The 12854-nt window shown below is 40.4% G+C and overlaps 1 protein-coding gene across 1 annotated transcript in view; it reads right to left on the bottom strand.

The window, feature by feature from the left end:
* LOC118105663 (eukaryotic translation initiation factor 4 gamma 1) overlaps nucleotides 1–11076 on the bottom strand; it is a 42818-nt gene extending 31742 nt beyond the window's left edge. Inside the window, exons 1-4 of the mRNA XM_047339714.1 lie at nucleotides 11035–11076; nucleotides 3428–3480; nucleotides 3062–3183; nucleotides 1977–2042 (exon numbers count right to left, since the gene is read on the bottom strand). Coding sequence (XP_047195670.1) covers nucleotides 1977–2042; nucleotides 3062–3136 — 141 coding nt within the window. The 5' untranslated portion in view covers nucleotides 3137–3183; nucleotides 3428–3480; nucleotides 11035–11076. The remainder of the gene's footprint in view (nucleotides 1–1976; nucleotides 2043–3061; nucleotides 3184–3427; nucleotides 3481–11034) is intronic.
* Nucleotides 11077–12854: the final 1778 nt, after the last annotated feature.

Below are 12854 nucleotides of genomic sequence, written 5' to 3'. Positions count from 1 at the left end.
GTATTTGCTATTCATTCACAATTCATTTACAATATAACCATCTTATTTAAACAATTGGTAAAAACACATTTAACATGATCAATACAGCAGGACTGACTTGAAATACAACAATAAAAACTAAAAAACGAATTACAACAAATGCAGTTGGAGCCACTTGCATTTCCTCCAGCATCAAGGAGTAAAAGTGAGAAAGGAGTTTAAACCATGTAGAGAAGGCCGGTGCGAGCATGTAGCACACTACGATGTTAGAATTTGTGAGGCGTATAAAGGGCAGGCTGATACTGACAGCTAAAATGGTGCAGGACTGGTGAGAAGCAAGCAAATATGCAAACGTTCTGAGGAATTTACACATATGTTCAAAAGACTCTACACTGTGTTTTCTACTGAGAGGATTTCAGATGGCGACAGGGAGCAGAAGTAATGCTAAACTTGCACACAAAAGACCTTGATACTTTCTATCCAGGCTTTATATCTGGAGTAGTTTGTCTGTGATTTCTCTGACAGAAGTGAGGGCCAGGAATTACAGAAAACTAAACTTAGATATACAATGTGAACGCAACTCAGACAGTACGGTGGTTGAACGGGTGCGCCTAACTATTTAATTTAGGTGCACTAGCACATACTGTAATTTAGGGGCACCAACAAATGTCCACCGCTTGGCACTGCAATAATTCACCTACTTGACAGTTCCCATATATATATATTGATAATGTCTAACTAGGGCTGGGTAGTGCCACTAATTCCCCAAATCAAGTCTGATTCACAAGGTCTTGATTGGATTTCAGTCTGATTCAATATCGAATCAGTTAAGGATATGTTATTGTACAATACCAAGTTTGCCTGGATATGAAAGAAATCCTCAGAGAACTAAAGCTGTAATCTGAATAAGGAAACCTCTAACTTAATGCATCATCAAAAATATTAAGGTGAGTCTGTCACAATAACACATTTTGTTGGACGCTATTTTGTACCACAAATTATTGCGAAAAATTATATAACACCATCATTATTGTGAAACCCTTTTAAACCACTGGTATAATGATAATATTATAGAATAATCATGCAAGTGCATCCTTTCAAAGAGCAATGATCTTAATTCTAAAGAATATTCAGTCCGACATTTGAATTAGAATTAAAAAGATTAAAATATCCTAAATAAATAAAAAAAATTACCACACACAACCAAAACCATACATAAAATGGACTCTCTGGCTCCGTTAACAAAAATAGCTCTTGAATAAATATGAAACATTTGACACAGAATATATGTTACCAGCTGAGTTAACAGTATGTGATGGTTACGATTTAGATTAGATTTGTATTAAGGTTTAAAGTTTGACTGATTAGGTTAGTATCGAATGTGTGACCAAAATGGTCAAACTCTGGAGCCCTGCAGTAACTCAGTCACTTGTGTGGAAGTTACTGCAAAAGGTGCAGTTTGACTGACTGTTTTAATAACTTGATAACTACTGTCTCTGATATGTAGGGCGGAGTATTAGGCCCACTTAAAGGGGGGGGGGAGATTATGAGAGAAACGTAGATTTACAAAGATAAAGTCGTAGTATTACAAAAGAAGTCTTAAGGTAACTTAAGAATAAAGTAGTAATTTTAGGCTACGTGTCACTTTATAGTGTGTTAAAATTAGGAATTTGGAGCATCTTTTTTTAGTTATACTTTAGTGTAGGTTTCACAAATTATTGAAATACTTTTGGCTCATCAGCACCACATTATCTAAAGTATCCAGACTTTGAAATGGTTGTGAAAGAAACGGTCTATTCTGAAGAAAGAACCACACGGAACATTCCTGCTTTGTGGAGGAAAATTTTGGTAGTGGTCCAAAAATCAGCTTTTTTTCCCTAAATATGACCCATATACTCCATTTTAGATATGTAATAGAATTAGTAATTATTTTTCAGGAATGGACCTAAATCCACCACTGTGTGCTGCAGGGTTGGGTGAGCAGTGGGCAGGCCTACCTGTCGGGTCTGTGGTGTTGGGTTCATTTGTGGAGGCGGCGGGGAGGCAAACACAACAGAAGGGGGCTGCAAGAGACAGGAAGTGATATCAACAGCAGAAGAATGGGATGCAGGAGGGACAGGGAGCAAGTGGGATGAAAAGTGGTCAACAAGTGCACAGGTAGTGAGGCCAATATTTGTGCTCAGGTTATTGTTCAGTTTTTTTTCTCATGATACCAGCATCTTTTGTATTTTCAATTTAATGGTGAGCTAATCTCTATAAATACATTCTGCATGTGCATTTACAGAATCTGCAGATGAGGGACAAGATTTTGGAGCTGGTTTCCAGTTTGAGCAATTATGTTTGAGCAGGCTTTGGTTGCCCTCAAGTAAACAGTCTGTGTGGAGAGCAAAAGACATGGAACACATTGACTTAAAGGCATTGACTATCAACTTTTAAATTTATCTGCATTCATGTGCAGATAGCCGTTAATAGATATTAGCCAAAATGCCGTCTGGACCTAAAACACCAATAAAACGTATCGCTCTTTGTGTCGGTAAAAAATTGGATTTGTGTGAAAATAAACTTGGACTGTAAACTGAGTCTTGCGATGATGTCTTCACCAGAAGCCCCAAAATATTGGCCATTGCCCGCAGATGCTAATTCAACATCCGACGATGGGCTACGAGATTGATGGTGAGCAGACAAAGGAATTGAGAATTGAGTTATTTGGAAAAAACTACCTTGAGTAGGAGGGGGTAAAACCTTCCGAATTGATTGTATTCTTGCCCTCTTACTTTAAAGAACCACACAGACCCAGGTGTCAACCATTCGCTTCCTTGTAGCACAAGCTACATTGCCAGCTCACGCCGTTACTTCTGACTGTTAAGTACAAAGACTGCGTTAAGGCACTGTCTGAGACATAGTGGAAAATCCTCTTGTGGCTGCTGTAACCCTTCCCTACCAGAGAAAGTGCATTGTTGTGTGATCTGTTTTTCATTATGTGTTACGAGAGCCCTTTTTTTCCCCTGTGAGAAACAAAGTGGGACAGAGCAACACGCCCTTCAGGAGCTAGTGCAGATAGTGAAGTAGCATGGATCATTACCTGTGACAGGCCAGGGGAGGGGGCCGGGTGGGGGATGGAGGGGGGTCCCGTTATAGGTTGTGGTGCTTTATTCATTTCATGGAGTTCTGCATGGGGAGGCGGATGTGGACCTGTGTACAAATCTGCAGAAAGAGAGAATGGGTCTTAGGTTATGAAAATGACAACTTCCGAAGTTGTTGTCACATTCAGCACCCCTGCGACATGGGCAACAACGTAGTACAAAGTATAGCAGGAAGGTTTGAGTAGAATATGGGACATTTTCATTTAAGAGAAAAGGCAAAGGTTTACTTCCTCCCCCTTAAATAGAGGGGTAAATCCAAAGCTGATATTTCGTGTTAGTAGTCACAGCTTATATACTGTACTTACAGTTAAGAATCCTTTAAGGTCCCAAGTCTGGTTACACTGAGGAACAGTTTGTCCTACGAGGAAGACAGAAGGGGAAATCTTGTTACCAGAGAACATATAATAGCACATTTCAGTTTAACTTCACAGCATCTACAGCTATACCCATTGTTTTTACTTGAGGGGTTACTGTGCAGCATATCAAACAGACACAGATGTAATATTGTATAAATAAATGTTTCTGATGATCCAAGTCGCCAAAACCAAAGAGGAAACCTTAAGTTTGAAAAAACAGAAATGCTTTACTAATTTACTATAATGAAAGGGTCTATATTTAAGAACCAACTGCGACATAAGTCTGTAGACCATTAATTACTGAGATTTCATTCTTTCATTATATTCATTTTGTATATTGGTCAGAGAGATTTGATCCTCCTGCAGCCCTGGGAATGTATCATACCGGTCTTCAACAAATCTGTGGTGATATCTTCTGCTACTCTTCTTTGTTGTAGGGGTTTTGTTAATCTACCTTCTCTAAAGATATTCTATTATTTCAAGTCAAGAGACATAGTTGGCCAAGTTATGGCATTGGGTGTGTGTTTCGGAAGATTTATAGTGTGATCTTTAAATGTCCTGTCTCCTGCACATTCTGAAGCCCTATATCAACACACCTCTAAAGTTGTATAAAATCATGCAGTTTTGTGAGCAGTGGCTTTCTTCTTGGACCAACGCGTGAAGAGGTTGACTTCCTACAATGTTGTTTACACTGTCTCAACAGGCATCAGTTTCCACAGCACGTACCCATTGGTTTTTCATGGCAACATTATGTGAAATGTGTGTTTTTGAAGAGATTGGCATTATGACTCTAACCACTGCTTAGACACAAGACGGGAAAAACTTGTGTTCTTTTTGGCGTTCTTTTAGAACCTTGTTCAATCACTTGTTCTTAAGTGGAAATTACATGTGCAATCAATTTTATTGCAAATTATTACCAAATGTAAACTGCTGTGGTGACGGTTCCCTCACTTGTTGCATTGTTGCAAGATCTTGGTTGAACGATAATATTGGCTTATATGAGCCTTTCATATTGGTATCTGTTTGTGTTTGCTAATATGAGTCAATATTAATACTTGTATTTTACAGAACATACAATGCAGAAGATGTCGCTTTATGTTTACTTTTAAAAATGTTTATTTTCTTAATACAGGATCTACAGTAACATTTTGGGTGCATTTATGTTTTCTTTTGATTTTCCTCAAGTTTATGATTAATCTGTAACATATGAAGCCTCTGTCAAATTTCTTTGTCATATCAGCCGATATATCAGATTGCAAATTTTTTACTCACTAAGATCTGTATGGGAAATGGTCACTAAAAATCAGTCAGGCTCTAGTCTTTTGTAATGTAGTCTGTCTAACCTGTTTAATAATTAATTCACAGGGTAAAACAGGAGGAGTATTAAACCGCAGCACAAAAACAGCAAGTAACTTGTTCAGTTAAGTTCCTGCTCTGGATAATATTTCACTAAGTGAAAACCTGTAGTTCACGTTATAATTGTCAATTTAGCCTAAAGGGTTTCCGTGTAAAAACAGAAATTAGTTCTATTCATGGACGCCATATACTTTTCAGTTCTATTCTAATAACCAGAAAGATCCATTAGAACTACAAAGTGTCTGTTCAGAATAGATTGTAATTATCAGCAGGGCAGGCTGCAGACATTATATGGGGCTGCAATAAACATCTGCATTGAAAGGGGAAAATTAAACACCACTTTCAAACAGAAGTGAAATGAACAAACAGAAATTGCTTGTTAAATCGCAATCTTCAGAAAAATCGGTCCCTTAATTATAAACTGTTTTATACAGTATTTTAACATAATACTGTACTTTGAACATAGCTGCCTCACAGCAAGAATGTTCCTAGTTCAAATCCCAGCTTGGCCGGGGTCTCTGTTTTCTGTCTCCTCATGTCTGATTTTCTCTTTCTCCGACAGTCCAAAGACATGCAGCTTTGGATTGGGTTGATTGAAGACTCTAGACTGTCCTTAGGTGTGATTGTGAATGGTTGTTTGTTTCTATATGGTGGCCGTGCAATACACTGGAGACCAGAATGTACCCTACTTTACAACCAATGGCGGCTGGTATTGGCTCCAGCTCCCCCCGCAACCCTCCCAGAATAAGATATATAGATAATGGATTAATAGTCTAAAAGGCGCTGGGAAATCAGCTCTAGTTGAATTACGAATACACATCTTCACAGCAAGTTACCAACAATCTGGATTTTTTGCATGTCCACGTATCCACAAAATACATCATTTTATCATTACAGTTCAGATAAATGCAGGTGAAAGCAGGGAGGGTCAAAGTTTCCTTATTAAATCCAAATCACATTTACAATATAACCCATGTCCACAATCAACTGCATGACAGTTACAAAAGCTTTCCTGTTACATACATGGTCACAATCAATGACCTTGTTTCAAGTCCAATTTGAATGCCGGGGCTTACGGACACTTGGGTGAGTCCACGGGAGCAGTATGGAGAAATTCTAGGGTTTTTTTTCTGTTGCATTTTACGTTTGAAGAAATGGTCATCATTTACTGCAATTGTATTGGATTTGGTGGCAACGCTGTTTACCCCTGAAACTCTAAAAGTGTTTAGTCGAACTTTACTGTGTGCTATGTTTAGGGGACGGATATTTAGGAGTGTGTGCAATTTGGTGCGAATCCAAACTAACATCCAATCTAGTTCATTTAAATGTGGTTTCATAAAGGAACTGAACAGGCCTAGGTATGCACTCTACCAAGTGACGATCTAGTTATGTAAAGTAACATGAGGCTGAAACAGCACATTAGTTACCAAAAGTGAAGATACTCAGTCAGTAAGCTAATATTTTAAGCTTCAGTGAATTTCAATTATTATTAAATTATACTTTGGCAGGTTCAGAGACTTGCTCCAATACAATTTATGATATGACTGGCTAAGAAACTATGTTTAGTGTGGGTCATGTCAGGCCAATACATGACCTTTTTTTACTTAGGTCACTTGTGCCAATACCAATCCAGTGTATATGATGAATTTGTCTGATAAAAGCTGATTTAATTTCCACCTGAGTTCACATCTCCTAGAATAAATTGTTGTCATTTTGAATCCACTGGCAAACTTTCCTCCCTCTGACCACCACCTTTTCAATACATACGTGTATGAAATTAACCCATCATTATGCAGAATGCTTAAAACTATTTCCACCATTTTTGTCTCCATTTCCTGGTTTCAGTGTTATCATCTTCCTCAGGTTATATGGTCCTTGTAATAGTGACACATTTTGTATTTATAGCCAAAACCTACAATAACTCTGCCACTGACTCACGCCCTTTTCCCTGGCACACACACACCCACACAGAGAGAAGCAGCAGTGTAAAAAGCCTGAGTCATGATGAATCAGTGTGTTTTTTCTTTTTTTCAAAGAAGAGGAAATCACGCTGCAGAAATGGCTACAATCGTCATGGTTACCATGACTATATCAACACACAAACAAAAGGAGACAGAAAGACAATGAGTTTTAACTGAGTGAGGGTTTCCATACAGCCAGATGAAATCTCTGGCTTACAAAAACACTGAGTTACACTGATGGTCGGCTCATCCCCACTGGAGCCTTGGAGCTTAGGGAATGGCAGCAATGTAAGAGAATGAAATGCAAATTCTCTGCCATGTAATTGTAACTTTATCGTTTAAAACTGATGTAAGACTTTTTAAAATAAAATAAAAACTCTAGAGGAGCTTCAAAGCTGATCCACAGACAGATAGATTGTCAGTCTGAGCGGGGCTGGCTGGGAGATGAAATGCTGACTAAACAGACTCAGGTCTAAAATAGGGTCTAAGACTAACAACCGACACTACCTCCGAGGCTTTACTACTCTTACTGGCAAACACACAACTCAAAAAGCTTAAGTTGTTTGGGAAAATGCTTTAACCTGAAGGAATGACACTTGATACGTAAACAATCATTGCGCCACTAACACACACATCACACAGAATTGGTCTGCAGAATTTGAGAAAGTGAGTACATATTCTGAGTGCAGCCTGCAGAACTAGCAAAGAGGGGTACACCAGAGCACTGAATTTCTGCAGGAATCTGTGTTTTAGGGGGAGTTATTTGAGCAAATGCAAGGCACCCCTCACCCCACGGCTAATCACACACAGTCCAGTCATTTGAGCTGGTCTGACATGCAGAACCACGCAGATCCAGCCACCAGGACCACCACTGCTAAAACATGCTCATTCAACTGTTGCATAACCCTCTTCATGCACTCCCATGACCGGCTAAGGAACAGCAGGAGAACATTTTGTAAAAGAAGTTGGATATCATGTCACCTACAGCACACACATCATTTATATTCAGCAAACCCAGTGCAACTTTGTTGTTAAATTCAGAGGTGCTCACTGTTTTTCCCAATACGACTGATGCTGAGAAATGAACAAACTTTACAGCCTGGTGACAAAAGTGAAAAAAATACACAAGTAATAGTGAGTTCAAGGTCTGCAGCAGATTTCAACATACTTTAAAAAATGCTGTAATATACAAAGACCACAATGATTCCTTAGATTTTACTAAAAGGCTTTTTACTTACACATTCAGTAACTCCTATGTTGTGTATAGCTCCCTGACCTGCAGGCTGAAATGTCAATCTGTGCCTGCCAAAGAGCCACACTGTTGGCTGTGGTAGTAACACAGACACAAAAAGCCCCAGTGGCAGCAAGATTCACTTAACTTAACTGGATCACTTTAACTGTAAACTATAGCTCAAATTTAGATAACAGCCTGTTATGTACATCATGAAAGCATTTTTGCTCAAACCTTCACTAGCAAGCAGGTCAACAAATTTAGAACAATTTAAGCCTGTATATAAAATTCACCAGCCTTAAGAGAAGGGAGTCATAGTTATGTACTCTAGCTAAAAGGTTTCTGCAGTATTCCACTGACCTGCAGGAGAATTGTCAAAATCAAAGCAGTTGGAACCAAGATATCTTGAATTTTACTCCATTGTGCAGATTCATCTCCAAAGACACTGAATACCACATTTCCAAAAGATGCAACCAAACAACCCCCACGTGAGGTAAGTCTGTCTGGTACATGTCAACACCTTTTAAACTCCACACTCAGTTTGGCAGATTTATATTACAACGTGTTAGTGTCAAGGCCAATGTGAGAAAAACCTGATGACATCATCAGGGTTATTTGAACTATAACTATACTGAACCATTGTTTTCCAAAGGTGACAGGAATCTTCCTGTGTAAAAATAGAGGAATGTTCCTTTATCGCAGAATTATAGCAACTTACAGACTAAACAACACTGAACAAGCTCAGGCTTTACAGTACTGCTGTCTGCCGCTAGCACTGCTCAAAACAAAACTGGATTTTCAATGATCACATTTCCAACTGAAAAGTGTTAGTGACAAGCACATAAAAGCAAATGTGGCTTCAGTCAGACATTTCAAGGCGCGAGGGATGGACGGACTGTGAAAGTTCAGGACCAGTGACACAGCATCACACCAGTGCAGCCTTGTTCTGCCCACCCATGTTCCTCTGTTTTACGAACACTGCCAAAACCCACGCATACCCAGACTCCAGACTCCACTTTTCACGACAGGAAGCTGAGTGGTGTCCTCATGTCAGACAAACTGAGACAGCCTGCTTCTCGCAGATCATGCATTTTGTCTTATGATGCTTCATTCATTTCTTCTTCTGGCTAAAGCTTGAGTGGTAAACTGAGACTTGGGATGGACATCTGTCCATTTTAGCTATGTTGTCCATTAACCATGCATATTTGATAGCATCCATTTTAGAGGCAGCATTCTCAGCAATAAGGTCACATGTCTGCAGTCCTCAACACCTGCCACATGCCGTCTGCAGCGAGCAGGGTGAAGTGATCCTCACCAGGGTTGAAACATGAACATACCAGCACAGCCGCCCTCTAAACAAACAATCTTACAGTAGTACATGTCTTAGGGCAACTACCAGCATCCATTGGTATAACACCGGTGGCTCGTCCACTAAAACTGTGTGCCACTTCTGCTGTGACACAGGGGCGTGTCGGCCTGTCTACTCACGCACACGACGAACTACCAGGACAGTTATTTCCAAGGAATTGTAATAAAGAAGCAGATCCTACACGTAGGAAAAGGGTGCGGAGACGTGCTGCTGGATGTTGTGCTATTAGCCGTGTTGCTAACTTCCCTAGGCCCAATCTGGATTTACCACGTGGTTACGCCTGCTATTGGCGCGACGCACATCACAGTTGCCGGCTCCATGCCAGCCACACCTCAGCCATGACAACATCCCATTTCATGTAAAACACAACTCATACCAAGCAAGCGGCGTTTCGGAGAGTCATCGATGTGGAGACACGTGAAGGCGGCCGCGTCAATGAATGGAAACACTAACCTGGATAACTGTCAAGCTAAGGAGGCGGTGGCTACTGGTCGTTAGCTCGCACGCTCGTTTTCAATAGCTCGATGTGCTACACACCAACTATGGTTGAAAGCTAACCAGGTATAAACACAGCAGCACCGTCAGGTGTCGTGACAGAGATGAGTCCTGAAAACAGCCACACTGAGTCAGCCACCTCCAGACTTCTCTCCCAGTTCAACACCACCACTGCGACAGCTTTCGTTTACATGCTGCTTTACAACCGATACTGATGAGAAAGTCCATGTTTTCTAAGCAGCGCTAAACCTGAAGCACATCGACCTGGCACCAAACTCAGCAGTTTATTCACGAACAACCGGCTTTAAGGTTAAAAACATCAAACCTGTGACATCATTTTATCCACTAGTTCATAATTCATTTGTGTAGGTTACCACCACCAACAACTGTATATGACAGCACATATCCTTAGCTGTCCGGGTAACTAGAGTTGTCAGGATCTCCATACTTACCGCCTAGCGCAGAAGGTTACAGATCACTGGCATCAACTTTACATCGCCATCACATGCGTTCAGGTATCAAGTTAACAGAGAGCATGTTAAACACACATCTCTTTACACAAAGACACAGACGAATGTGAGAACACAAGCTCCGCCACTTACTGCCAGGCTGCTGACATCAGGGTAGCACCCGGCTTCGACCCAACCAGTGATTTGACCTACTGCTACCTATATAGCCTCCTGCGTCGCTAGCTAGCTAGCACTAGGGTTGCTAGTAGCATAAATTGCGCCTACCGGCGAACACAACAACATTGTGAGGCGACAGTCAATATCTCGCTTGTCATTATATAACATACACACACTTATTGTAAAACGCTTAAACCCGTAGTATTAAGAGCTCAGCCTGGCTGCATATCGCAACGTTAACTTGCTAACTGAACTAGCTTAACCGAAGAAAGAACACCCACGTCGTCTTAGCATGGGATGCTAGCGGCGAGCTAGCTAGCTAATCCCTGAAAACACAGCAGGAGCCCCCAGTCCTCAGAAAGCAGTGAACAAAGTCACGCCAGAAAGATTTATCTCCACATTAATGGTTAGACGTACAGATGCATGTCGTCGCAGAGCCTCTGAGTGACAGCGACCTCTCAGGAACCTGTAAAAAGCAGCGTTTGAATAAAGAAGAAGGCGCAGGACCGAGGCTTTACCTTCTCTCCTTGAGTCCGCAGAGCCGGACGGACGGAAAATCTTCCCGGAAGCCGGTAGCAAGGTAATTCCGGCAAAATCCCATCACGTGAAACCGTCCCAGCACTGTCGACTGGAAATATTCTCATCCCTTATCTTTATTATGTTTCCATGCGAACATGTTTAGAGACGTTTTGTTATTCTAATAGGACTCAGGGCAAAAACTTTACTCCATAACAAAAAACAAAATTTATATTATCCATTCAGAATAATAATAATAATAGAATAATAATGCAAGTGAATGTTCGTTATTTCAAATAAATATTGGTCTGTATCGATAAATCAGAAAAATGTAAGTAGTTCCACGGGGCTGATTTTGGAGGTCTCCTATGAGTAAAGGAAAATACTTAACAATCCAGTATAATCAGAGCAAAATGTCCAACAGACACGATTTTCTTTCAGGTGATTATCTCTAAAGACAATGCACATGCTTAGTCACATATCAAGTGTTTATGAAAGCTTAGTCTACAAACTGATTCAAAGATACTTAATAACTGATTTGAATGACTTTTGTGTCCAGCAGCCATCTGAATAAAGTAGATCTGAATATTTGATAAACTCTTTATCTTATGATGGTATAATCTATTCGTTCACTCTACACAAACAACCTCATATATATTCATATATATATATATATATATACACACACTACCGTTCAAAAGTTTGGGGTCACCCAGACAATTTCGTGTTTTCCATGAAAACTCACACTTTTATTTATCAAATGAGTTGCAAAATGAATAGAAAATATAGTCAAGACATTGACAAGGTTAGAAATAATGATTTTTATTTGAAATATTAATTTTGTTCTTCAAACTTTGCTTTCGTCAAAGAATGCTCCATTTGCAGCAATTACAGCATTGCAGACCTTTGGCATTCTAGCTGTTAATTTGTTGAGGTAATCTGTAGAAATTTCACCCCACGTCTCTTGAAGCACCTCCCACAGGTTGGATTGGCTTGATGGGCACTTCTTGCGTACCATACGGTCAAGCTGCTCCCACAACAGCTCAATGGGGTTGAGATCTGGTGACTCTTGCCACTCCATTACAGACAGCATACCAGCTGCCTGCTTCTTCCCTAAATAGTTCTTGCATAATTTGGAGGTGTGCTTTGGGTCATTGTCCTGTTGTAGGAGGAAATTGGCTCCAATCAAGCGCTGTCCACAGGGTATGGCATGGCGTGGCAAAATGGAGTGATAGCCTTCCTTATTTAAAATCCCTTTTACTTTGTACAAATCTCCCACTTTACCAGCACCAAAGCAGCCCCAGACTATCACATTACCTCCACCATGCTTGACAGATGGCGTCAGGCACTCTTCCAGCATCTTTCCACCTGTTCTGCGTCTCACAAATGTTCTTCTGTGTGATCCAAACACCTCAAACTTTGATTCGTCTGTCCATAACACTTTTTTACAATCTTCCTCTGTCCAATGTCTGTGTTCTTTTGCCCATATCAATCTTCTTTTTATTGGCCAGTCTCAGATATGGCTTTTCTTTGCCACTCTACCTAGAAGGCCAGCATCCCGAGTGCGCCTTCACTGTAGACGTTGACACTGGCGTTTTGCGGGTACCATTTAAAGAAGCTGCCAGTTGAGGACCTGTGAGCGTCTATTTCTCAAACTAGAGACTCTAATATACTTGTCTTCTTGCTGAGTTGTCAACGGGGCCTCCACTTCTCTTTCTACTCTGGTTAGAGCCCGTTTGTGCTGTTCTCTGAAGGGAGTAGTACACACCGTTGTAGGAAATTTTCAGTTTCTTGCAATTTCTCGCATGGAATAGCCTTCATT

Source organism: Hippoglossus stenolepis, chromosome 4 (assembly GCF_022539355.2).
Source record: "Hippoglossus stenolepis isolate QCI-W04-F060 chromosome 4, HSTE1.2, whole genome shotgun sequence".
In the NCBI taxonomy this organism is placed as follows: domain Eukaryota; kingdom Metazoa; phylum Chordata; class Actinopteri; order Pleuronectiformes; family Pleuronectidae; genus Hippoglossus; species Hippoglossus stenolepis.
Note: the sequence above shows the minus strand (reverse complement) of the source record. Positions and strands in the feature narration are given on the sequence as shown.